Here is a 23,504-nt window from a genome sequence, read left to right on the forward strand (position 1 = left end):
CTCTAATAAAGAATCTAGAAATAACTATGAAGTGGTATTGCCTTTTACTGAACTGACACAGCCTTATGAATACTTACACACACATATGACTTCAGTCATTCACTTTCCTTACTTTGCTGTGCAGGAACAGCAGAAGGAGTTAAAGAATCAAGAAGAATTATCCAGTCAAGTCTGGATCTGTACCAGCACCCATTCAGCTACAAAAGTTATCATCATTGATGCTATTCAGCCAGGCAACATCCTAGACAGTTTCACTGTTTGCAATTCTCATGTTCTGTGCATCGCAAGTGTACCAGGTGAGAGTGAACGGCTGCCGCCTTGCTGCTTTCTCTTCCCACGGTCTGCACCTCCTTCTAAGCAGGAACCGATTTTGCTGTGGGAAATCTAGTTGTGCAGCTTGCTGTCATGGAGTTTGTGTTGTAGTTGGGCAAGATTGAAAATGGAAGCCATTAAAAAGCAAGATATTTTCAGATATTGAAAAACACTGTGAAGAAAAGAAAACTGGTAATGTGATGAGCTGCTGGGAAGCAGGGTCGGGAAGCAGGGTCGGGAAGCCGGCTCCGTTCCCTCCGCACACGTAGTCTGGCAAGGAACGCTGTGCCTTCTTCCACCACCTCCACCGTGGCTACATCTGTCTCACACCTCCAGCTCTCTCTTACCCACATGGGTCCGCACCCCCACCCCTTCTCATCTGTAATTAACAGGAGAAAAATAAATAAATAAGTATAAAAAAATGCTGGGAGGCAGGGCAAGCATTAATAAGGAAAGATCAAATTTTATGTTACGTATTATGTGATGTTAAAGTACTAGGTTAAAAATGACTTTGTGGTATATCTGTACAATGAAATACTATTCAAAGAAGAATGTTTTAATGGTTCTTTTTTTAATTTTAGTAGAACAAAAATATGAGATTTACTGTTCTGAATGTTTGTTGGCATACACTGTTTCATTATTGACTGAAGATGAAGTTTCTGATAAGTGGCATTTGACAGGGGCGAATCTTAGAAACATACTAAGTGAAATGAACCAGACACAAAAAGACAAATTTGTTATGCTTCCATTTATGTAAACTATCTAGATCAGGCAAATTCAGAGGCAAAAACAGGCAGGCGTGTGAAGTGACTGTTTAATGGTGAATGATGGAAAAGTTTCAGAAACCATGCTGATGCCTACACAATATTGTAAATGTAATTAATGTCATTGAATTGTCCATTTTAAAATGGTTAAAATAGCAGGTTTTGTTATGTAGTTTTACAATAAAAATTTTAGTATGGCAATGAAAATTTTATATAAAACCTGAAAAAGGTTTGTCTTTACAAAGTAAATGCTTAATTTTTAAACGTCTGATATCTTCAAGGATTTATATGTACTTAGACTACAGCAGTAGTAGCTAGAGGCCCAAAACGAATCATTATCATTTTTATTTGCTGATTTATCAGATAAAATTAGATTATTTTTTATTGCGGTATGGCTAGGGAATTTATTCTGTGCCCAAGTGCCACTTATAACCTGTTTGTGTCATTTATTGGCATTTGCACTAATAGAGGTATTATTTCAGTGTTGTAGGTTAGTCTCCCATTTTTTTGGAGGTTAAATAAGCTTAAAGCTGTCATCTTGATGATGTATTCAGCCAGCTGTGTGTCTTACCTGCCCTAGTGAAAATAAATGTTTGTAGGAGTTTGCTTAGATTGTTAAAAGCAGTATGACTTGGTTTTTCAGGAGCGCGAGAAACGGACTACCCTGCAGGAGAAGAGCTCTCCGAGTCTGGGCAGGTGGACAAAGCATCTCTGTGTGGGAGCATGACAAGCAACAGCTCAGCAGAGACAGACAGCCTCCTGGGGGGCATTGCGGTGGTTGGGTGCTCCACGGAAAGTGCCACGGGAGCTGCTGCCTCCCCCAGTCCCAGCAGGGCCTCCCCGGTGGTAGAGAAAGCACCAGGTATGCGTGATTTTGCCTGCACGGAGAACAGAGACACTGGCCACCAAAGTGCCCTAGTGTGGACTTAGTCAACGATGCTAAAGTAGCAGTGACAAAAGAGCTTAGAGACATGCTGCAGTGTCGTTAGAGGAAATCAAGAATTCAAGGTCATGGTGTACAGTGGAGGAGGGGGCACGTCAGAGTAAGATTCTACAACAGGGATTTGTGTGGAGAAATTCACAGAGCAGAAAAACCCAAAATTGGAATGTCTTACTTGTTTTGTAGAAATGGAAGCAGAAAATACTGAGGTCGATGAAAATGTGCCGACAGCAGAAGAAGCGACTGAAGCCACGGAAGGCAGCGCGGGCTCAGCGGAGGACGCCGCGGACGTCTCCCAGCCCGGCGTGTACACGGAGCACGTCTTCACAGATCCTTTGGGAGTACAAATCCCGGAAGACCTCTCTCCAGAGTATCACTCAAGGTATACTAATGGGTTAGTAACTTGAGAAACGGAGTGAAGTACTCAAAGAAAAAGAACTGGTATAATATAGCAGCCACACTGTTCCCACTACGTGCTATCACAGTGGTGAATGGTGAGCTGGAAGTTGTTTCTGCTTATTCCTGCCATGTCTTCACCTTTTCCCACCTTTCGTTGTGTCTGTCTTCCCCAACATTATTTTTTAATTACCAGAAAGTCAGATATACAGAGAGGAGGAGAGACAGAGAGGAAGATCTTCCGTCCAATGACTCACTCCCCAAGTGACTGCAACAGCCAGTGCTGCGCCAATCTGGAGCCAAGAGCCAGGAATTTCCTCCAGGTCTCCCATATGGGTGCAGGGTCCCAAGGCTTTGGGCCATCCAGGCCACAAGCAGGGAGCTGCATGGGAAGCCTTATCTTCTATGACACTATTCTGGCCCATAGGCATTTTTAGGGGGGAAAAAAAAGTTGAGAAAACATTTACGGGCCTGGCACAGTAGCCTAGTGGTTAAAGTCCTGGCCTTGTACATGCCAGGATCCAAAGCCAGGAGGCAAGAGCTTCTTCCGGGTCTCCCACGCAGGTTTCCCGAGTGGCATTTTAACTGCTGGGCCAAATACTTGGTCTTCTCCCTTGGTCAATCCAAGCTTTTTAGTTGATTCCTTTTTTTTTTTCCCCCACCTTTTCGAGACCTCTAGTCAGAGCTGGGAGTTTCTTTTAACCAGACCTTTTTGCATCCTAATACTTTCTGTTAATATATAAATCAGCCAAGAGTCTATTTTTAACATGCCCTCTTTATTTTAAAAACAAATCCGTGTTCTGGATTTGGTAGCCTGTTTATGTATCTTTTATTACTAAACATGTCCTGATAATCCAGGAGAAAGATTTTATGATAGGATATATGGATATTTCAGTTTATTCTCAAAATTTCCCTACATATCACCTTCCTCTCTGTGTCTGTATGAACTTAAAACAAACTATCTCCATACCCTTCTCCAGAAACAACTTGCAGAAAATTCAAGTCAATTGCAGCTTCATAAGCAACTGCTGTTATTTTATTCCATGTCTTAACCTCTTTTCTATACCTTGGAGACTTCTAATTTGTTAATGTTTCCTGCATAGTTATTGAAATATTTAAGCACTTAAGTTTGGCTTGTCTGGAATTGTAGTGTTTGATTTTTTTTTTTAATTTGAATTGTTAGTTAAAATGTTCAGTTCCTAAAAACCATTGTTAAGGTTTCTTATATCTTCTTGCTGTTGGTCCCCCCCTTCCCAGTAATGACTCTGATGGCTATAAAGACCAAATATCAGTGTTGCAAAATGAACAAGATCTCGTGAGAGAAGAAGCCCAGAAGATGAGTAGCCTTTTACCAACAATGTGGCTTGGAGCTCAAAATGGCTGGTAAGTACCCACCGCTTTTGTCCTAGAATATCTCTTATCTTCTGATTTTGAAAACATTAGGAAGATAAGTAGAATGTGGCAAACACAAATAGCACAAGCATATTAATGCAGAGTTTATGTGTGCACAAAATTTGAAGTCTTGTTGGCAGTTGTCTCATGAATCGGGCTTGGAGTGTTTTTGACATCTGTTTGTCACCAAATATGCTCTTAGTTGGTGTAGTATTCTTAGAAGAAGAGCTGAGTGAAGTCTGAGTGATCCAGGAGTGAAGGACTCTGAAGAGCACAGAGCAGAGTAGTGTTGGTATGTAGGTTGGCACAGGCTGAAGTGTTGGCAGGGAAAACACTAATGTTGATTTTGCCGCAGGAAGACCCAGTCCCAAACATAACTCTTCAGTAAAATTGCTGGAAAAACCAGAACGAATCACAGTCTGAGAACTCAGAAAATAACTGACAGTACCTGGGGCTTGTTCACTCTCTGGGAACTGTACATTTCCAAAGAGTAATAAACAAGGTTAGGGGGTGTGTGTGTGTGTGTGTGTTTGTGTGTGTGTGTGTTCCATAGGACTTCAGTACTGCGGAGTGAATGGTCAGCAAACCTAGTACGACTGTGTCCCAGTGAAGTCAACAGGGAAGGTTCAGTTTCATGTGCATCTCACATGTAACCAAACACTCTGATTCTTTCCCCCAGGGATGTAAAAGCCATTCTTAGCTTTCAGGCTATACTGAAACAGGATGAATGTGGACTGTAGTCCCTAGCTTGCCACTCCTTGACATTAATCACTGTTTAAAAGTTCAGTGCAGTAGAGATATGAACTAATTTTTTTAAAAAGTTGAGGTGCTTCAGCCAAGTGTGGAGCAAGTTGAAATGAAGCGACAGCATTGCTTGAAGTGATGGTGTTCTAAACTGTGCCCTTTGCAGCCTGCGTGTGTCTGTTTACCGAGGCAGCTTAGTCACTGCCTGAGGCCTGCTGTTACCTCCTCGTGTGTGCTTTCTGAGCATTGCACAAAGTGCAGCACTTTTGTCTGAAATTCTTGTTTCACTATTGTTTGCTGCTGTGTGAACTTCTTGGTCATTATTAAATACAAGCAGTAACTTGGGGTACTCGTGCCTGACCAGTCTTGGCTTTGCTCTTGCAGTTTGTACGTCCATTCATCTGTAGCCCAGTGGAGGAAATGTCTCCATTCCATTAAGCTTAAAGATTCAATTCTCAGTATTGTGTAAGTATTTTTGAAATTCTTTCTTGTTAAAACCATGTGTTTTGATATAAACCAGATATTAAGACTCTTAAAGGTAATATGCACGCCTGCACTGTAGCAATGCATGAAAAATGTGTATTATTAAAAAATTGTTTATGGGTTCCGTACTTGTTTTGTAACAGAATTAACTTATCTTTTAACATCGCTTTTCTGTGATCTTTTTTAAATACTCTCTTTCCATGACTAAATCAGTGCCCAAGTTTATTTGTTCTAAGTTCTTTTTATAGAACTAGAGAAGTGGGATGAAAATAAAACTCTTTAATAATGAAAAGTGAAATAGGAAATTTACAGAAAAGAAAACTTGCCAGATTGCAACTAAGGAGAGAACCAACATCTGTTAATTTATATAGTTTTAAAATGTCATTTATAGTTTGTGAGTATATTGATCAGGGCTTTCATTTACGGATCCTGTTGTTACTTAGATTTATCTGAAAGCTAGAGTTAGAGAAATAGGGAAAGAGACAAAGTGAGAGAAGATAACTTCTAAATGCTAGTTCCTTCTCCAAATGATTGCAACAGCCCAAGTTGTCCACGTTGAAGCCAAGAGCCTATAACTCCATCCAGGTCTCCCTTGAGGGTGGCAGAGGCCAAGCACTTGGGCTGTCATCCACTGCATTCCCAGTCTCATTAAACAGAGAGCTGGATCGGAAGTGGAAGGGCTGTGGCTGTTCGGAATTCATGGGCTGCCAATATCAGGTGGTGGCCCAGCCCCCTAGCCTCAACATGAGCCCTGATAGTCTTTCTGCACTGACCATTGAAAATCAGTTTGGGGTTGACATTGTGGTATAGCATGTTAAGTTACCACTTAGAATGCCTTTATCCCATATGGTAGTACCAGTACTGGCCTGGGCTAGTACTTCTGCTGGGAGGGTGAGCCAGCAGATAGAATTAATCAATCAACCATTCCTGTGGGGTGTGTGTGTGTGTGTGAGAGAGAGAGAGAGAGAGAGACTCTGCCTTTCAAGTAAATCTTTTTTTCCCCCAAAACATCTGTTTGTCCTTATGTCTATAGAGCTGACTGTTAGTTACTCTCAGGGTGTATGTCTTATGTCTGAGGTCAGTAGACTGGCTGTGTCCACTGTGATGAGAGGAGCTTGGGCCAGCAGGTGACACTCTCAGATCCTACACATACTGTTGACGTGGTCGGCAGCTGGCACTTTGTCAGAAGTGAGCAGTACACCTATGTAGTTCTGGGGTGGGCTTCTCATGTGGTCAGAGTGGCCCTCTAAGAGACTGAAAACAGGGTTGGTAGCATGTGGTGCCTCCTGTGGTCCCAGATGGAGAGTTCTAAAATGTCTCTTCCTGTTTGCAGACATGTGAAAGGAATTGTGTTAGTGGCCCTGGCTGACGGCACTCTCGCCATCTTTCACAGGGGAGTTGGTGAGTTCTGAATGCATGACATGTATTCCAACTTGTTGCATCACAGTGCATTTTCAAGAAGACAGACATTGAGTAGGAGAACAAATTAAGGCTTAAACCGAATACTGGCAAAGTATGATGTCAGTAAATAGTGAGTACTTGTGTGGAGATAAATGTTACCTCATGGTAAATGTGTTTACCATAAGGAGGAAGTAGTTCAGCACTTTATGGTACTGTTGTATGGTGTGATGTGGAAGCCTTCATTTTTCCATCATAAATAGGAGGGCTTTGGAAGGTTTTGGAAACTAGGGGCCAGCATGTAGCACGTCAGGTCAAGCTGTTGCCAACATCCATTTTAGAGTCCCGATTCAAGTCCCAGCTGCCCTGCTAATGAACCTGGGAAAGCAATGAATGGTATTCCAGGAACTTGGGCACCTGCTCACCCATGTGGCAGACCCGTGTCTTTGGCCCATCCCAGCCCAAGCTGAGCATGAGCAGACAGATGGAAGTTCTCTGTCTGCAATATGGGATGTAGACTTTCCTGCTGGCAGCTAAGCTGTTCAGCCTGTCAGCCCACGCTGCTGCTTCTGAGCGCGTGTTTGAAAGAGAATCCCCCTGACTGGTACATTGCACAAGGTGACCTTTTAGGTCTCTTAGAGCTTTGCAGTTTGAATCAGCAGCCAGTCTCTGCGGGCCTAAGGCTTTGTACCAATGGAACTCTGAGGGCTTCATCAGTGCATTTAATTATACGCCCAAGTACAGTGTTCCTTGTGTTGAAATTGAGTGAAAAATGGTGTTGCTTAACTGAAATCTGTTTCTTGTTTTAAAGACGGACAGTGGGACCTGTCGAACTATCACCTCTTAGACCTTGGCCGGCCTCACCATTCCATTCGCTGTATGACTGTGGTGCACGACAAAGTCTGGTGTGGCTATAGGAACAAAATCTATGTGGTTCAGCCAAAGGCCATGAAGATAGAGGCAAGTTAGCCTTATTTCTTCTCTCTCTTTTCATTTTTAATATTCTAAGACTGTATGTATGGCGATTTTCAGTTTCTAGAAATTTTTTTCTACATCTGTGTGTTTTTAGGAAGTTCATTAATGCATTTGGATGACTTAGCTTTCTGAGGTACTTTAGCCAACTCAATTTTGATGCGTTTTCTTAAAGAGGAAGCCAGCACTCAGGGAAGGTGTGTCAACAGATGAAAGGGTAAAATGGAGTATTATTCAGCTGTAAATAATACTAATAATAATGGGGCCCAGTGCAATAGCCTAGTGGCTAAAGTCCTCTCCTTGAATGTGCAGGATCCCGGCAGCCCCACTTCCCGTCCAGCTCCCTGCCTGTGGCCTGGGAAAGCGGTCGAGGACGGCCCAAAGCCTTGGGACCCTGCACCCACTTGGGAGACCCGGAAGAGGCTCTGGGCCCCTGGCTTCGGATAAGTTCAGCTCTAGCCATTGCGGCCACTGGGGGAAGTGAATCAATAGATGGAAGATCTTCCTGTCTGTATATCTGACTTTGCAATAAAAAATAAATCTTTAAATAATAATGATGATGATGATGAAATCTGATCATTTGCAACAAAATGGACACAACTGGAAGACATCATGTTGAGTGAAATATGGCAGACATAGAAAGGCAAATGCCATGTGTCCTCCCTTATATGTAAATTCTAAAATGTAAAAACAAACAAAAACTTGATCTGAGCACAGAATGTTGGTTATTGAAGGCTCGAAAGCATAAGAGAAATAAAATTGGTATGAATTAAAAAACAGTAGAAGCTGGATGTGGTCCAAGACAAAAAATTCTAATGTCAAGTGTTAATAATGGGAAGTGGGGTGGGAGATGTGTGGGAATTCATTATAGCATTTCCTCACAATTTTTGTTTTGTAATTTAAAATAAACAATAATAAAATGGAAGAAAATTCATACATGAATTTTTTTAAAGATTTATTTATTTTTATTAGAAAGGCAGATTTACTGAGTGAAGAAGAGACAAGTATCTTCTATCCACTGGTTCACTCCCCAAATGGCTTCAGAGGCCAGGGCTGAGCTCTGGAGCCTGGAGCCTCTTCCGGGTCTCCGTCGTGGGCGCAGGGTCCCAGGGACATGGGCCATCCTCTGTTACTTTCCCAGGCCATAAACAGAGAGCTGGATGGGAAATGGAGCGGCCAAGACAATTTGTAAAAAAAAAAATAGCAAGCCTATACAAATTCACACTAGCTTTCATCTAAAACAAACAAAAAGCTTAGAAAAAATTATGTTGCAGATTTTTTTCTGTTGTTCCAAATTCTCCTAAGCAGTCACAAAATTAACCATATGATGTTTATTTTTCATTTGTTTCTTATATACAGAGAGCAATATGGGTTCCTTTTCATTTAATTAGAAATAGGATTTTTATGTTTTGCTATGAAACAACACAGAACTCTGAAATTAACATTTGTCAGGCTCTGGGATGTAGTACGGATTGTGCTCTAGGATTGCTTTCATACTTTGACATCCTGTATACTGCTGAAGTTCAGCATCATTTGAATTTTCTGATTATTTTAGCATTCTAAGATGACAATAATTTACATGTCAGTAATCACATTTAGTAAACCATCTTTAGATTGTCTTAATCGTCTGCTAAATTGTTATGCAAATAAACATAGTTTTTAAACATGAACTGCCACGTAACAGAAGCAACTCTCTGGTTGGACAATCTCTTCTAGAAGTCATTTGATGCACACCCCAGGAAGGAGAGCCAAGTGCGGCAGCTCGCGTGGGTGGGCGACGGCGTGTGGGTGTCCATTCGCTTGGATTCCACTCTCCGTCTCTATCACGCACACACTTACCAGCATCTACAGGATGTGGACATCGAGCCTTATGTAAGCAAAATGCTAGGTAAGCTTCCAGCGTTTCGTCGATGTTTGGGTTTTACATGGTCTGAAATCCTAGGTAGAACCAGTGAAGACGTTCCCTTGAACTCATGGTGCTCAAAGGATCAGGCACACGCTCATTCTGCCTCAGGGTTCTTGCCAGAAGCTCAGTCTTTTCTGATTCTTCTTATTCTCTGCATCTGATCCATCACCGGAACCGGAACCGTTGCGCCTATCAGCAAATATCTCTTAATTTAAATGCTTGTTTATCTCTCCCACTATTCCCATTAAGCTAAGTCACCAGCCTTTAACGCCTGGCTGGCTGTGAGCTTGCTCTCTCCTCTCCCTGTACCCACCTCGACACACTTCCACCCTTGCCTTTAGGTGAGGTGACAAGCAGGGGACCTGCTGTGGTCTGGACCACTCTCCTTGCTCGCTCCCCCGCCCACACAGCACATTCCTTCCCCTGTCAGTGTCCTCGGCCTGGTGGCATCTCCTTGGTCGCTTCGCCCTGAGCTTTCAGACCCTAGTCTACATGTAAGAGAAGCTTCCCGTTAGCTCCCGTTCGCTCCTCTTGTATTTTTTCTTCATGGCCTTTTTTTTTTTTTTAAACTTTTAAGATTGTTGTTTATGTCTCTCCCTCACTGTCCCTGAGCCTGAGGAAGGATAGGGTCTTCTCTGTCCTGTCCCCTGCCATGTCCTTTAGTACCTAACCTAATGCTTTATGTCTCTCATGGGCGTCATAATGACTGATTTCAAGAAAGGTTAAACTCAATCAGTGGCTTTTTTTTCCCCCGGTCGTTTCAGGGTGCCTGCCATTATAGAATCTGATTATAGCTAATGTGACACTCTTCTCCCGCCCCCCCACACACACACCCGGTATGCGTAGACACCCACACATGCTGGGATGTATTTGACCGTAGGTTAAAGGCCGTTAGCATAGACTACATGGTACTTAAGATTCCTTGTAATGCTATGATTCCATGGTCAGCCCCTCCATTCTTGTAAGTAGTGATTTTGCCCTAAATGTGTTGCTTTATCTTCTGACTCTTAAATCCGTTCTCCCTAAATTACTTACATATGGTATACTAAAATTTTAAAACTGCTTTAGAACCTAAATATATAAACAAGGGAAAAGTATAGGTTTGCTAACAAAGACTGTTTTTAGCTATGCAGAGCATGAAATTAACCAGATCTCTTTTTAGCTCATAAAGTCAAAGGATATTGATTTACCAGTGCAGTAAATTGGTTTAATGAGGACTGGGGGTTGGGGGGAAGGGGTTGTGTTTTGTTTTGTATTTTTGTTTGATTTGGTAGCTGTGTCATGTATCCATATACACCTTCATTCCTAGCTACTTCCCTTCTGTTTGGTAATGTAATGCTGACCACTTTTAGAATTTTCTTTTCCTGCCGACCCTGAATTGTCAGGCGATAAGGCCTGTGCACCTAAGGACTCGTGCATCCAGCGCTGGCAGCACCTCCTCACTGTTGCATTAGCCCAGCTGTGGTAAGGGCTGTGGCGTCAAAACAGCATCTGCTTCAGTTTCTCAGTAACGTGTTCCCCTCTCCTCTTACAGGTACTGGGAAACTGGGCTTCTCCTTCGTGAGGATCACAGCTCTTATGGTGTCTTGCAATCGTTTGTGGGTGGGGACAGGAAACGGTGTCATTATCTCCATCCCATTGACAGAAAGTAAGTCTATTTTAAGATCACTGTCACAGAGTATAGATGGAGTTGTGGGAAGTGGTTATGTCCAGAACTCAGATAGAAGGAATTGTTTAGATGTTGGTAAAGCTGTGATAACAGAGACTCAAGCCAAGATCTAGCTATTATTCCTTTGCTCTACTGCTCAAACTTGTGGAACTCCCGGGTTTTGTGAAACTCCCGAGTTTCCATGTGTTAGGATTAGTATTCTTACATTGTGAGAAGTTCTTTTCCTCAGTAAAACAATCACAGCCTTCAAAGTGAAGGTTGAAGCCTGTTTTTCTTCAGCTTTGTTTCACCATTATCCAGAAACACTACCTAACGTTCATCCTAGTTTTCTGTAGCCCCCTGGCAAGTAGTTTAGGATGTTGTATTTGTCTTTTTTGAGACTTTAAAAATTGTGGAAACGTTTCTCAGGAGATCAGCAAGCCTTTACTTCTGCTCAAGATAAGTTATCTCTCCTCTCTTGGAAAAGAATGAAGTTTTATTGTTTAATTGAATAAAATCTGTGTTGTATGTTTCTCATGATGTTCCATGACATTGGCCACCCATGAAATAAGTGTGTTTGTGTTAACAATGTCGTGAGTCTGAAGAGAAGGTGTTAAATGCACACCATGGGCTCACCTTTCGTTTTTTTCAGGGGCAGGAGGGGTGGGGAGGGTGTGATGGGGGACCGGAGGGGTACATCTGAAACCCTTAGAGGACCCATGCTCTTACTCCCAGCATGAATACATGCCGAGACCATTTCTTAGTATATCCTAAGAGACTTCAGGATCCATAAGGCTCAATTTTTTTGTAAGACAAAGTTCCCTTTTAATTATAGTTATTTGAACAGGATTTTTTAAAACATGCAAAAAAAAAAGTAAAAGATGAATTATAGCATTTAGGATGTATGCCACGTTCAGTCCTCAGTATTCCAGATTCACTTACAGTAGCTTTATAAATATAGAATCCAAACTCAGGGTAAATGGGAGCGGTCTTTTTGAGCAGTTTCTGTTGTGTCCTTGTTAGGAGTTTTAAGTGGCAGTGCTGTTGAGCCAGGTTGCATCTCTTGAAGCTTGCTAGCACTTGGAGCAGCAGGGAGCCAGCTAGAAGGTGCTGGGAGTGGTGGCTCGCAGTAATGCTTCTCCCCCCTGTCATGCACCTCTCCATATCCCCTTTCCTCCTCTCTCACTTTAGCCGTAATCCTCCACCAGGGACGTTTACTGGGGCTGAGGGGTAAGTGCAGATCCTGACCCAAGCTCTTCCCCCTGGCTTCTGATAGCCACTGTGAGGCTGTCCCCACTTGTCTAGAATACCCTCTTGAATGTTCTCCAGTATCCTCCACTGCAGCCACTGCCTTGCAGCAGGTGTCCGTCTGTTGTGTCCGGCCATGTCTGTGACATGGCTACTGACTGCTCAGCAGCTTCAGTCTATTCATCACCTTTTGTTGCAGCTGAACTTTTCTTTCAGACTTTTTTTTCCTTGAATAAAAACATGAAACATCTCTTAAAACTATTATTAATCTACACCATCTACTCTTGTTACCAGTCATCTTTCCTTCATTCACTTCCTCGCCCATGGAATGGGGATGTTTTGTGAGTCTGGTCTTTGCAATAATCAGCCAGCCAGGAATCTGGGGTGCATGAAACCTGCTGTGTTGAAGTGGCAGGGTTCTTTGAAGCACAGCTTTGTCCAGTCTCCTCTTACCATGGTGGGGTGGGCAGGAGAAGTGGAGCAGAGAAATCAGAAGATAAACTGTTTTAAAAGACTGTATTTAAAAGCAATGCCTTTTTGCTTTAGAAAAATATACAATTTAATGTACAGGTTAGTTTTCTAAAATGGGGTTTAAAAAGACAGACACATCCAAGATGCAAGTCTGTCTTATTTTGTTAACTGAAATGTGTATAAATAATGAGTTTAGGGACTGCTAGACTGGCAAAATCCCCTCCTCCATTTACTGAAGTCCTTACATATAACCAGCATGCTATCTCTCTCTCTCTCTCTTCCAGCTTTGTCTTGAATTGGCATTGCTGCTCCTCGACTGGCTATAGCTTTTAGATAATATCATAAGGATTAACCAGTAACCTCCTGCATCATCATTGCTTTCTAGGAGAAAATTTTTGCTCTTTTTCTTTTGCAGCAAACAAAACCTCAGGAGCCCCAGGAAATCGTCCTGGCAGTGTAATCCGTGTATATGGTGATGAAAATAGCGACAAAGTGACTCCAGGGACTTTCATACCCTACTGCTCAATGGCCCACGCACAACTCTGCTTCCATGGACACCGGGATGCTGTCAAATTCTTTGTGGCAGTTCCAGGTTAGTTAGAATTATTCTGTGGAGATGATCCACGTCACTGGCTATCTTCCATTATGTCAGTTCCACGGTCCTGTCTAATGCAAAATGCTAGAACAACACATAGTTTTAACGTGATATATGAAGGAAGATCTCCTGGAAGCAGTGGTATTTGTCTCAGCCTAATGAAGGGAATTGTAAGAAAGAGGCTCTTGTGGCTGAGGCTCTCTGCAGGAGGAGGTGGGGCATGCTCTGGCACCTCCGGCAGTGCTGTACTAGAGGCCTGGCAGCCTGGCTCTGGGCTCCCTCCCCTGCCTCTGCCTTAAATGGTCACTATTAGCTGCCTGCCTCACTTGTGATAAACCAATGAAAATGCACCATACAGGCAAGAGGTGATGGCGGTGATATCCAGCGAGAAATGTTCTGTCCATGGAGAAAACCAGAGTGGTGCTGCTGGCTTCCAGGAAGCGGCTTTTCCTTGATAAAGAGACATGCTTAAGAGTTCTACAAAGTTCAAATCTATCTTTACCAGGCCAGTATAGCATATAGAATCAGTGCCATTTCAGTGTGTTAGGGTTTTCCCAAGAAAGAACCAATGAAGGTATGTGTGTGTGTATGCGTGTGTAGAGACAAGTTTTAAGCAGTAGACCCATATGATTGTGAAGGTTGGCGAGTCAGAAATCCGCATGAACCTCAGCGGGCTGGAGTCACGGGGAGGGGCTGGTACTGGCCTGCAGGCAACACTGTTCTTCTTTGGGGTTCCTCAGTCTTCCTTTGATTGTGTGAAGCCCACCCATGATGTGGTGGGTACTCACACTTGTTTTTCCCACAGAGTTCCCAGATTAAATGTACATAGAACAGGAAGGGGGCTGTCAGATGGTGCTCTAACCAATGAGTCAGTTGTTCTAAACAATGTGATAATGAGCTTCCTGAAGCCTCATACACATTTGTACATTTGTATAGTCATCTTGGGATGAAAAAATGGTAATAGTGTTGTTCTTGCATTTCTTAAAGAAGTAAAATGCCAGAGTCTCTGTGTTTATGCTTAAGAGTCTGGCGTATTCCTGCTAGTCTCGCATCCCAGTAAAGAAATGTGCTGTGTTTCATTTTGTTCTGCTGATGGACTTCAGGATTCCTTCACCTTTTCCACTTCAAAGAACAGTCCTTCGGTGTAAGGCAATCTAGAAGTGGAATTGGCAGTCTTGTTGAAGATGAAACTACTCTGACTGCCATGAGTGTTGTACCGTGTGCCCTTCTGCGGCCGACGAGGCTCTGCCGAGCAAGCTTGCTTTCTCCCCGGCCGGCACTGAGTAATTCACGAGTGGGGCCCTGTGGGGCTACCCCTAACTCTCCTAGTCACATGCAGCAAAAATGCATTTGCAATTCAGGCTGCGTGATGTGGTGACTGTTTCGCTAGCACCTGGAGACATGGTCTGTGTAGACTAAGCAAAGGGCAGGGAATTCTGGCAAGGAAAAAAATATTCCGCACTCAAAGCTTTGAACATGAGATGGATGCCATAGAGACGGTCCATTTGTTCATAATATGGATAATATTTGAGAGTTTCTATGCCATTTCATGCTTCAGATTGCTACCTTAGAACCAAGAAATAGTGCATTTAGCAGTAATTGTTGAAGACTTCTCTGGCACAAATACAGGCACACTCGTTCCCCCAGTCTCCCAGAAGGTCTTTCCACTGTCCCTCAGCTCGGATCAGGAGGGGAAGTAGATGCAGGAACTAGTTTGAATCAGGCATCTTTAGACATATCTCGTTTTGAAGCCCTTCTTTCTTGGTGCCAAATTGCTTTAGACTTTCAAATTCGGCCCTTGAAGCATTCATAAAAATTTCCCCTGATTGTGCAGCACCTTCCGGCATCCCCAGTACTTAGGTTGGATGCACTTTGAAATCTACTTAGCTCTTTAACTCTCAGGAATCATCAGGGGTAGGCTTTCAGTGCGTTGGTTAGGACACTACATCCGGTACCCACACACCCTATCAGAGTGCTTGGGTTCAAGTTCTACCTGCACTTGTAATTCCAACTTCCTGTCAATACACACCCTGGCAGGCAGTATGTGGAGGGGGTCCCTGCTCCCCACATGGTAGACCCAGATGGAGTTTCAGACTTCTGTAGCAGGCATTTTGGGGAGTGCACATGTGGAGTGAAGGTGGTGCTCGTGCTCTCCAAATGAAATGAAAAGTACAGAAAAATGTTAAAATATTCTGAGAACAACCATCTCTCCTGCCTGCTTCTGTAACCGTATCACTTCTGCTCCATGTATAAAATAGGCCAAGTCATCAGTCCACAGAGTGGCAGTTCCGGCACAGATCTGACGGGGGACAAGGCAGGGCCACCTGCGCAGGAGCCTGGCAGTCAGACGCCCTTGAAGTCGATGCTTGTCATCAGCGGAGGAGAGGGCTACATTGACTTCCGCATGGGTAAGTCGTCGTTCCAGAGCTCATCTCACTTGCTCTGCGATGTGGACCCTCGCTCATACAGCTAGCGAGCCACTCGGCTCGTGGTGTCCTAGAGTTCTCCTTGGGCTCTTCATTTAGGAAAGGATTTTGTATTTCTTTCTTTCTGTTTGTTTCCTCTTGTATTTCTCTTCTTCCATACTGGGGCATTTGTTTGGGGAGGCACTGGAAAAACAGTCCTATGTTGAGTTTCCGTGGAGAGCATACATTCGGAATCAGTGGGGAAATCATCAAACCGCCCAGAGCCTTGACAATTTCCTCACCTGCAAGATGGGGAAATAACAATAAAGTTGTGCTTTTTGTCAGCGGTGACTTTATTTGCTCATTTTTTGTCACCTTACAGACAGTATTTGAGTGTTCACTATCTGCTTGTCAGCCAGGACCTTGAGCCAGACCTCTGACAAAGATATGTTCCTAAGGGCTGCAGTGCTGTGCTAGGGGTAGTCGGTTCTTCCCTAAGTTGAGAACGAAGAAAGCCAAGAAGTGGCACTTGAGGTAGCGTTGGTCTGAACTAGGGTAAGGAATTTTTTTTTTTTTTTTGCTTTTTTTTTTTTTTTTAAAGATTTATTTTTATTATTTTTTCATTGGAAAGGCAGATATACAGAGAGGAGAGACAGAGAGGAAGATCTTCCGTCCGATGATTCACTCCCCAAGTGAGCGCAACGGGTCGATACTATGCCGATCCGAAGCCAGGAGCCTCCTCCGGGTCTCCCACGCGGGTGCAGGGTCCCAAAGCTTTGGGCCGTCCTCGACTGCTTTCCCAGGCCACAGGCAGGGAGCTGGAAGGGAAGCGGGGCTGCCGGGATTAGAACCGGCACCCATATGGGATCCCGGGCGTGCAAGGCGAGGACCTTTAACCACTTGCGCCACCGCGCCGGGCCCAAGGGTAAGGAATTTTTTTCTGCTAAATTCCATTTGGGTATTTATCATATCATTCACAGACCACATATAATTAGCCTGCTTACAAATTAGCCTGCTGTGGATATATTGAATTTCAAGCCCTTGCAGGGCCAGGCCAAATAATTCTGTGGACATTCTCATCCTCAGTCTCTAAGTTGGGAGGTATAGTGGCTGGTGTTCCAAGGTGAGAGAATAACTGACCAAAAAAATTTTGGAAATATGAAGCCACCTTAACTAAGGGGAAAAGGGGGAAAAAAAACCCAAAAACAACAAAAAAAAACATGTTTTAGATGATAGGAACTTGGAGTAGCACAAAGTACAAATTTCTGGTCCAGAAAGGAGGCCTTTATGTAACAGAGCAAGAGGTTTACATTTTATCTGGTAAACAAAGGAAAGCTTTTGAGCGAGGCTTAAATGGAGAATCTGTGATCAGTGTGGAGGATGGTCTGGAGATTCAATTAAAAATTGGGAGATGAATTTAAAAATTAACACCTGAGGGCCCAACACAATGGCTAAATCCTTACCTTGCAAGCACTGGGATCTCATATGGGCGCTGGTTCATGTCCTGGCTACTCCACTTCAAGAAAGGTACTAACAGAAGGGCGAAAAGTGTGATGGGGAAATTGCTGATAGGATGTGGGGAAAGAGAGAGTGCTTAAGAACTAGAAAGAGCAGAAGCAGATGTTCAAGGGAGAAAGGAAGAGGTAGAGCTGTGTAAACTGTCAGGACCGTGCAAACAGATGATTGTGTATCTGCTACAAATAAACTGAGCTGTTGGAGTAGCCTGAAATCTACTCACATAGTGGATTAAGCCGCCCACTTGCAAAACCACTGTTCTGTATCAGCGCACGGGTCCAGTCTGATGCAGCTTCGTGCTCATGTGCCAGGGAAAGCAGTGCAAGATGGCCTGAGTGCTTGGGCCCTGCCTCCTATTCTGGGCTTCCAGGGTGGAATTCCTAGCTCCTGGCTTTGGCCTGACCCACACCTGGCTGTTGCAGCCTTCTAAACCAGCAGATGGAAGATATCTCTCTATTGTCTTAGTTTTCAAACAGATAAACTTTAAAGTCACAAACATAAACACAAGATAGCTTTAGGATATGTAATATACTGTAGATCTGTGATAAATATCTTGCTTTAGCTATGAAGTGTGTAAAAGCAAAATAAAACTTAGGGTCACATCAATGGAATGCCACACAGTGTAATCAGAATATCTGATGCAAAGATATTATTGAAAAATGTGTTAAGAAGTTTATCCCTATGATGTGACCAAAAAAGTACTTATGCAATTGACTGTTGGTGCAGGATTCTTTTTTAGAGAGGAATTTTATGGCCTCTGCTTGGCTGGAATGTCTCTGTGGCTTTTTCTTGGAGTGCAGTATGGCAGTTGGAACCATACTAAGAAATATGCTAATAAAATCTCTGTGGTTTTTCCATTTCCACTAAAAATTCTTTCCATCGTAGATCCTGAAAATAGCATAGAAATTGCTTAACCATTTGGTAATATCTCTAGGTAATCCAGCCTAGAAACCGGACTGTTTAAGCACAGGCTAATAGTGATGATAAATACGCTTTTGTAAAAAATTGAGTTTGATCTTTTTAAAGCCCCACTTTTCATTTTCATTTCTTGTAATATTTTAATGAATAGAAAATGATCCCAAAGCTCTGTGTTTTATATGCTTTACTTGAATTTTAGAGAGCTTAGGAGATAGGATAGACTCTTCAAAACAAAACAACTAAGAAACCTGCAGTCCTCTTTTGTTTCAACTTATTATTGCAGTTTTTGTTGTTGTTGTTTTAAATCCAGGTGCACAGGGATGGTTTATTGAAGCTCAGCATATCCGAGCCTGGGGTCTTGGTTGACAGCAGGCAGCTGGCTGACCGACACCCCTTACCAGGAGTGTGGCCAGTTTTTTCTTTTTTTTTTTTTTTAAACATTTTTCCCTAGCCTGATGATATTTACATTTAGTAATTAGATTTTGTCCTGAACACACTCCTCTCTGTGGTTTGAGGTGATGGTGGAAAGGCCTATCATAGTGTTAGAGTAGTTTGGTCTGCAGAGGAAAATGGGGAATCCTTAGGGTTTTTATTTTCTATTTCTATTCAGTGTTTTTTGTGTGTCCAGCTGCAGTTGATCCAGTAGATCAGTAGAATGCCTTTGTCCCTTGCTATGTATGTTTTTAGGATTCTGCTGAATTCTTCCCACTAGATAGGTTGTCCCCGATCTGCACCAAAATAGCTCTGTTGTGCAAACCAATGTGGTGGGAGCTTGTGGAGAGCAGTGTCGTGTGCCTGTGTAGGCTGCGCTGGGCTCTGAGCCGGACTCCCCCACATCACTCAGCTGCTCACGGAAGACCCTGCAGCCTCGCCAGCACGCCGGCCTCCCTCTTGCCTCCTTTCCACTAGCATAGTTAGTGCATAACCTGTCTTTTACTTGAAGATGGTTAGAAAAAAACAAATCCCTGTCGGAGGTGATGCCTCCACCTTCTGATGCTTGTGTCACTCCTCGATGCTGTGTCACTTCTCTCTGGAGACTTGTGCTTCTATGAATGAAAACGAGCATGAGCTAGCTGGGTCTGCTCTAAATCCTTAGTTTATAGTAAGCACGAGGAGACCGTCCGACTTTCGTGACTACAGAATTAGACACTTTGCCTTCTCAGCATCCATTTCTATTTTTTTTATGAGAATTAAAGAATTTAATAGTGATGAAGACAAAAGCGTGTGTATAAAATGAGGAATGGTAAATACAAATATTCTTCAGACATTAAAAATAGTATTTGTAAATATTTAATGGCATGGATTATGCAGGGATTATATTAAAATTTATACATTATAGAGTCCTTTCAACTGTATAAATCTTTGTGCATTTCTACACAAATATATCCCTGCCTTCAAAAAGCACTAAAAGAAAATACATCAAAATGTCATTATCTGGGTGAGTTTTTCCTCTGCATTTCATGTAAGTTCCATGTTTACTGAAAAATGCATAACTTGGTTTTATAATCCAAATTTTTAAAATGATTTCCCTGATACCATTACCCTATTCCACCATCTTGATTCTCTCCTCCCATCAGCATCCATTTCTATTAACGTCAGTATACAAATATGTCAGGATGACTTTTCAATGTGGTGTAGTGAACTCACTGCTGTGTTCGTAACCTGCAAGACAAATCAGCCTCTAGCCTTCTTAAAAGTCAGACAGTGGTTCGGTGCCTCTCGTGGGCAGCAGTCATGACATTTCCTTTGCTGTGTTCTCAGTGGTACAGCTTGTTCATGGCCTGCCCCCAGGCGCTGTGTTTGACTGACGTCAGCGTAGCCTAACTGGGGTCTTCTTGTCCCCTAGGTGATGAAGGTGGAGAATCAGAACTTCTCGGAGAGGATCTTCCACTTGAGCCTTCCGTCACCAGAGCAGAGAGGAGTCACTTGATAGTGTGGCAAGTGATGTATGGCAGCGAGTGAGCCCACAGGAAACAGGTGGAGACTGGAGCGCCGCCTCTCCTGCATGGTTTCATTCCCCTCTCCCTTTTATTTAATGCTCTTTTTTTTTTTAATAAGTTTCACCGTATGCGCGAGCATCGTTCCCCGTTAACTGTATTACAGATCTGTCCTGCCGTAACAGCACAGAGGAGCTGGCGCTGACTGCACCAGTGTTAGAGGTGACCGCAGTAGGCTGTGCACACGTCAGAGAACGTTTACTTTGAGTAAACTGGTGACAGAGAAAGCAATCCAAGTGTGGTCAGGTCTACCACAGTTTAATGTCGCTTCGTTTGATGGGGTAACATTTTAGCTGTCACTAATAACGGAATTAATGGAAAACACTTGATAAATGAAACTGTACCATTAAGTACAATAGCAAGGTTTGCCCTGATGTATTATAATTGACACACACTAATATCAGGTGGATCATCAGGATTTATCTAAATGTCCCAAGAGGGCAAAAAGATAACTGTAACTTACTTTCACTTTCACTTTCAAATATGACAAATCCTGTTTATATGGTATATAAGACTTTGTTTTCATCAGATTTGGGGGGGTTTTATATTAAAGAAACTAAGACTACACTATTTAAATAAAAGTTTCCTGTTTCTGACTTACTAGAGCTCTAAAGTTTACGAGGCCTGCTTCTCTGACTTATTTTGTTTGGTTTTGTGAGACCAGTCTCACGCATTTTCATCCTGCCATATCCAGGAGGTTCCAAGATGCTCTGGGAAGTTAGAAGACACGTCAGCCCTGGGAGGATCTTTTTTTTTTTTTTTTTAAAGGAAACTGTGTTTTGTGTTTCTCGTACCTGAAGGTGGTGGTGGTCGACTGAGTTATTTCCATGTGAGAAAGTCTCCTGCTTGCCCAGTGTTCCGGCTCTGACCTGTCAGAGCTGTAGCGAGGGATCTGAGCTGGCCAACTGAGTCACGGCTTTGGTATTAAAAACTCATTCTCTTTTGTTCTGTATAAAATTGCAGAAGAGCCAGTGCTTGGTATTTTGTATGTAAATGACACCTGCAAGCTTTTGCAGCCTTTTGACCTTAACACGTCATCTTCAAAGGGAGCGTCTGTAAAGGGCTGGAGACAGAGTCAGGATGCTGCACAGGCGGAGCTAACAGCCTTTCACTCATACTGCTCATTTGGGGGGAAAAAATGATAAGTCCAGTTTTTTAACTTGTTTTTTGTTGGCGTTGTTGTTATTTGTTTAATTGAGATGTTAAGAAGCATTATACTGCAGTTTTGTTTTGTTTTTACCTCTTCGGCTTCTTGAGAATGTGTGATTTACTATCCCTTACCCATTGTTCTAACTAAAACTATGATAGTTTTAAAAAATATAAACCTAATAGATAAGAGACCCACAGTCATTAGAAACACACGTTTCAAGTTGTCTGGGCATTCTCAAGTACTAGGGAGGTGGTTTTTTCGGTTTTTTTTTCCCTAAACTGCCATACAAATGTACTTGTAAAAAGTATGCCAGCGACACACCTCATTGGAAGTATACACACATGGGATTTAATGAGCCAGAGGAGGCCCCGTGTGTCTTTAGGCATATTTTGTGCACAGTAAAAATGTGGTCACTATGTTTTAGAAAAAGAGGAACTGTATCAAAAGGCCAGTTTTTTGCTTGAGCGACCTGGCCACTGTCCCCAAGGCATCAGCACCTGGATCATCTCTCCATAGCTTATTAGCTATGTTTTTGTTTTATTTTATTTAAACTCTAAACCATTTTTGGTGACACCTAAAAAATGCCATGATTAAACCTTTGTTGGAAATGTTGCATAAAAATCACAAGAAAGAGACACCAAAGGGTTTGGGATTTGAATCCCAAGAAGCAGACAGCCTTTTACATTTTTATGTGACCAAATGTAACTTAGGAATTCAGGAGTTACAGGTGAAAGGGCAGGTGTATCATGATGGCTGTCATTGTTCCCTTTAAACTTCCTGGCTTTAGCTTGGGGAGTATGGGTGGAGCTTTTTCTATCTGAAGTGGTCCGGTCATCTGTGGCCCTGTTGGTTAGCTTCAGGGGCTGGAGTCAGGACGGAGAGGCCTGCACAGTTCACTAAAGACTCATCCTTGTGTTGGTCACTGCAGTTAACTATTTTCTACGCATTGCTTCCCTTCTCCTTTGCCCAGTTACAACCAGCTTAAATTCTTGCACTGCTCACGCTGGTGAGAATGGCAGCCTGTGGGAGAAAATGTCACAGCGTCAGACTGTGTGCCTCACGTCCCCCTGTCCCTCGTAGGCCCATGGCCTTCGGGGTGGGCTTCTCCTAAGGGAAGTCCCCCACCCACCCCATCCGCAGAAGGATACGCACGTTGCTGCGCTTGCGGTCTTCGCGAGGGGGAAGCTGTGAACACGCCAGTCTGAACACGGCCGAGGGCACGAGCAGCAGTCCGTCTGATCCGTCCCAGCCCAAAGCAAAGGGAGAACAGTCTCCAGGAACTGTTTGGAGAGTGTTTTTCTGTAGCTGGCGTGTATCTAAGTTTTTAAAATAGAAATGAATCTTTTAATAGCTGCAGCTAGTTGAGAATGCAAAACATTTTGAGCACAAAATATGCAGCACATAACTTTTCAGATGAAGTGTGTTTGCATAGAAAAGGTTACCGCGCATTCTCTGGGTTGGCGGCTTGCTCATTTCCTGTAAAGGGTGTCCCGTGTCCGCAGACAGACCCTTCAGCTTAGGCTGTCCTAGCACGAAGCAAGACAAGCTGTGTCCTGGCGTCAGCTGGCCTCACATGCCGTGGAACTGACTCTTGATTTCCGTCTGAGTATTATGGTCGCTACCAAAGGACCCAGCTGGACAGCCTGCGTGGGTGCTGTCGGCACAGGGCCTCCTTGCGGGGAGGCGCAGAGGACATTCGATACGGAAATCATCAATGCTTTTCTAACAGGGTCATGCTATTCTGTAACACTAAATGTCTTTCTTTCTCTTTTGATTTAATAGTAATTTTGTCATCTACTTCTTGATATTTGAATATATTTTAATCATCTTATGTTCTCCATTTGTTTTTGTCCTAGACATTTTATCGACAACTTTGCCTGCCTCTGTAAAATTGGATTTCAGAGTTTTCTCTTAAGAGGTTGAGGCTTCCTTGCTGTGAGCAAAGCAGCTCACTTAGCAATGTAGTTATTTCAGTATTTATTTCTATTATGGAATCCCTGGGGTTCGGAATGTAACTTTGTATATGAAAAAATATATAAATATGTATATGAAACATGTCTGAGGTCCAGTGTGTGTGTTCTTACCTCCCCTGGGTGAGGTGTTGGGCGGGGAGAGAAGGGGTCACAGCTTGGTGCCCATTGGAACAGCCTGGGTGTCCTGCCTCGTCCGGGCAGCAATGGGAGTCAGGCCGTTGCCAGGCGGTGCTGGCTGCAGGTCGGTGGTGTGGAGTGCTCCCTGGTCTGCTCAGCT

At 43.2% G+C, this 23,504-nt stretch overlaps 1 protein-coding gene across 10 annotated transcripts in view; it reads left to right on the top strand.

Moving 5' to 3' along the window:
- Window positions 1–23,299, top strand: part of SPAG9 (sperm associated antigen 9) — a 117,260-nt gene extending 93,961 nt beyond the window's left edge. For 7 of the 10 annotated variants that reach the window (XM_041000998.1, XM_041000997.1, XM_041000996.1 and 4 more), the window contains 12 exons: window positions 125–296; window positions 1,720–1,938; window positions 2,203–2,398; window positions 3,670–3,795; window positions 4,933–5,013; window positions 6,365–6,432; window positions 7,241–7,389; window positions 9,118–9,289; window positions 10,842–10,955; window positions 13,090–13,266; window positions 15,528–15,677; window positions 19,954–23,299. In XM_041000998.1, the coding sequence (XP_040856932.1) occupies window positions 125–296; window positions 1,720–1,938; window positions 2,203–2,398; window positions 3,670–3,795; window positions 4,933–5,013; window positions 6,365–6,432; window positions 7,241–7,389; window positions 9,118–9,289; window positions 10,842–10,955; window positions 13,090–13,266; window positions 15,528–15,677; window positions 19,954–20,069 (1,740 nt within the window). In that variant the 3' untranslated portion in view covers window positions 20,070–23,299. Of the gene's footprint in view, window positions 1–124; window positions 297–1,719; window positions 1,939–2,202; window positions 2,411–3,669; window positions 3,796–4,932; window positions 5,014–6,364; window positions 6,433–7,240; window positions 7,390–9,117; window positions 9,290–10,841; window positions 10,956–12,146; window positions 12,186–13,089; window positions 13,267–15,527; window positions 15,678–19,953 lie in introns of all 10 variants that reach the window. The other 3 variants (XM_041000994.1, XM_041001000.1, XM_041000993.1) reach the window with 2 other exon arrangements.
- Window positions 23,300–23,504: the final 205 nt, after the last annotated feature.

The sequence above is a fragment of the Ochotona curzoniae genome, unplaced genomic scaffold, assembly GCF_017591425.1.
Source record: "Ochotona curzoniae isolate NIBS_2020 unplaced genomic scaffold, NIBS_Ocur_1.0 scaffold_2453, whole genome shotgun sequence".
Classification (NCBI taxonomy): domain Eukaryota; kingdom Metazoa; phylum Chordata; class Mammalia; order Lagomorpha; family Ochotonidae; genus Ochotona; species Ochotona curzoniae.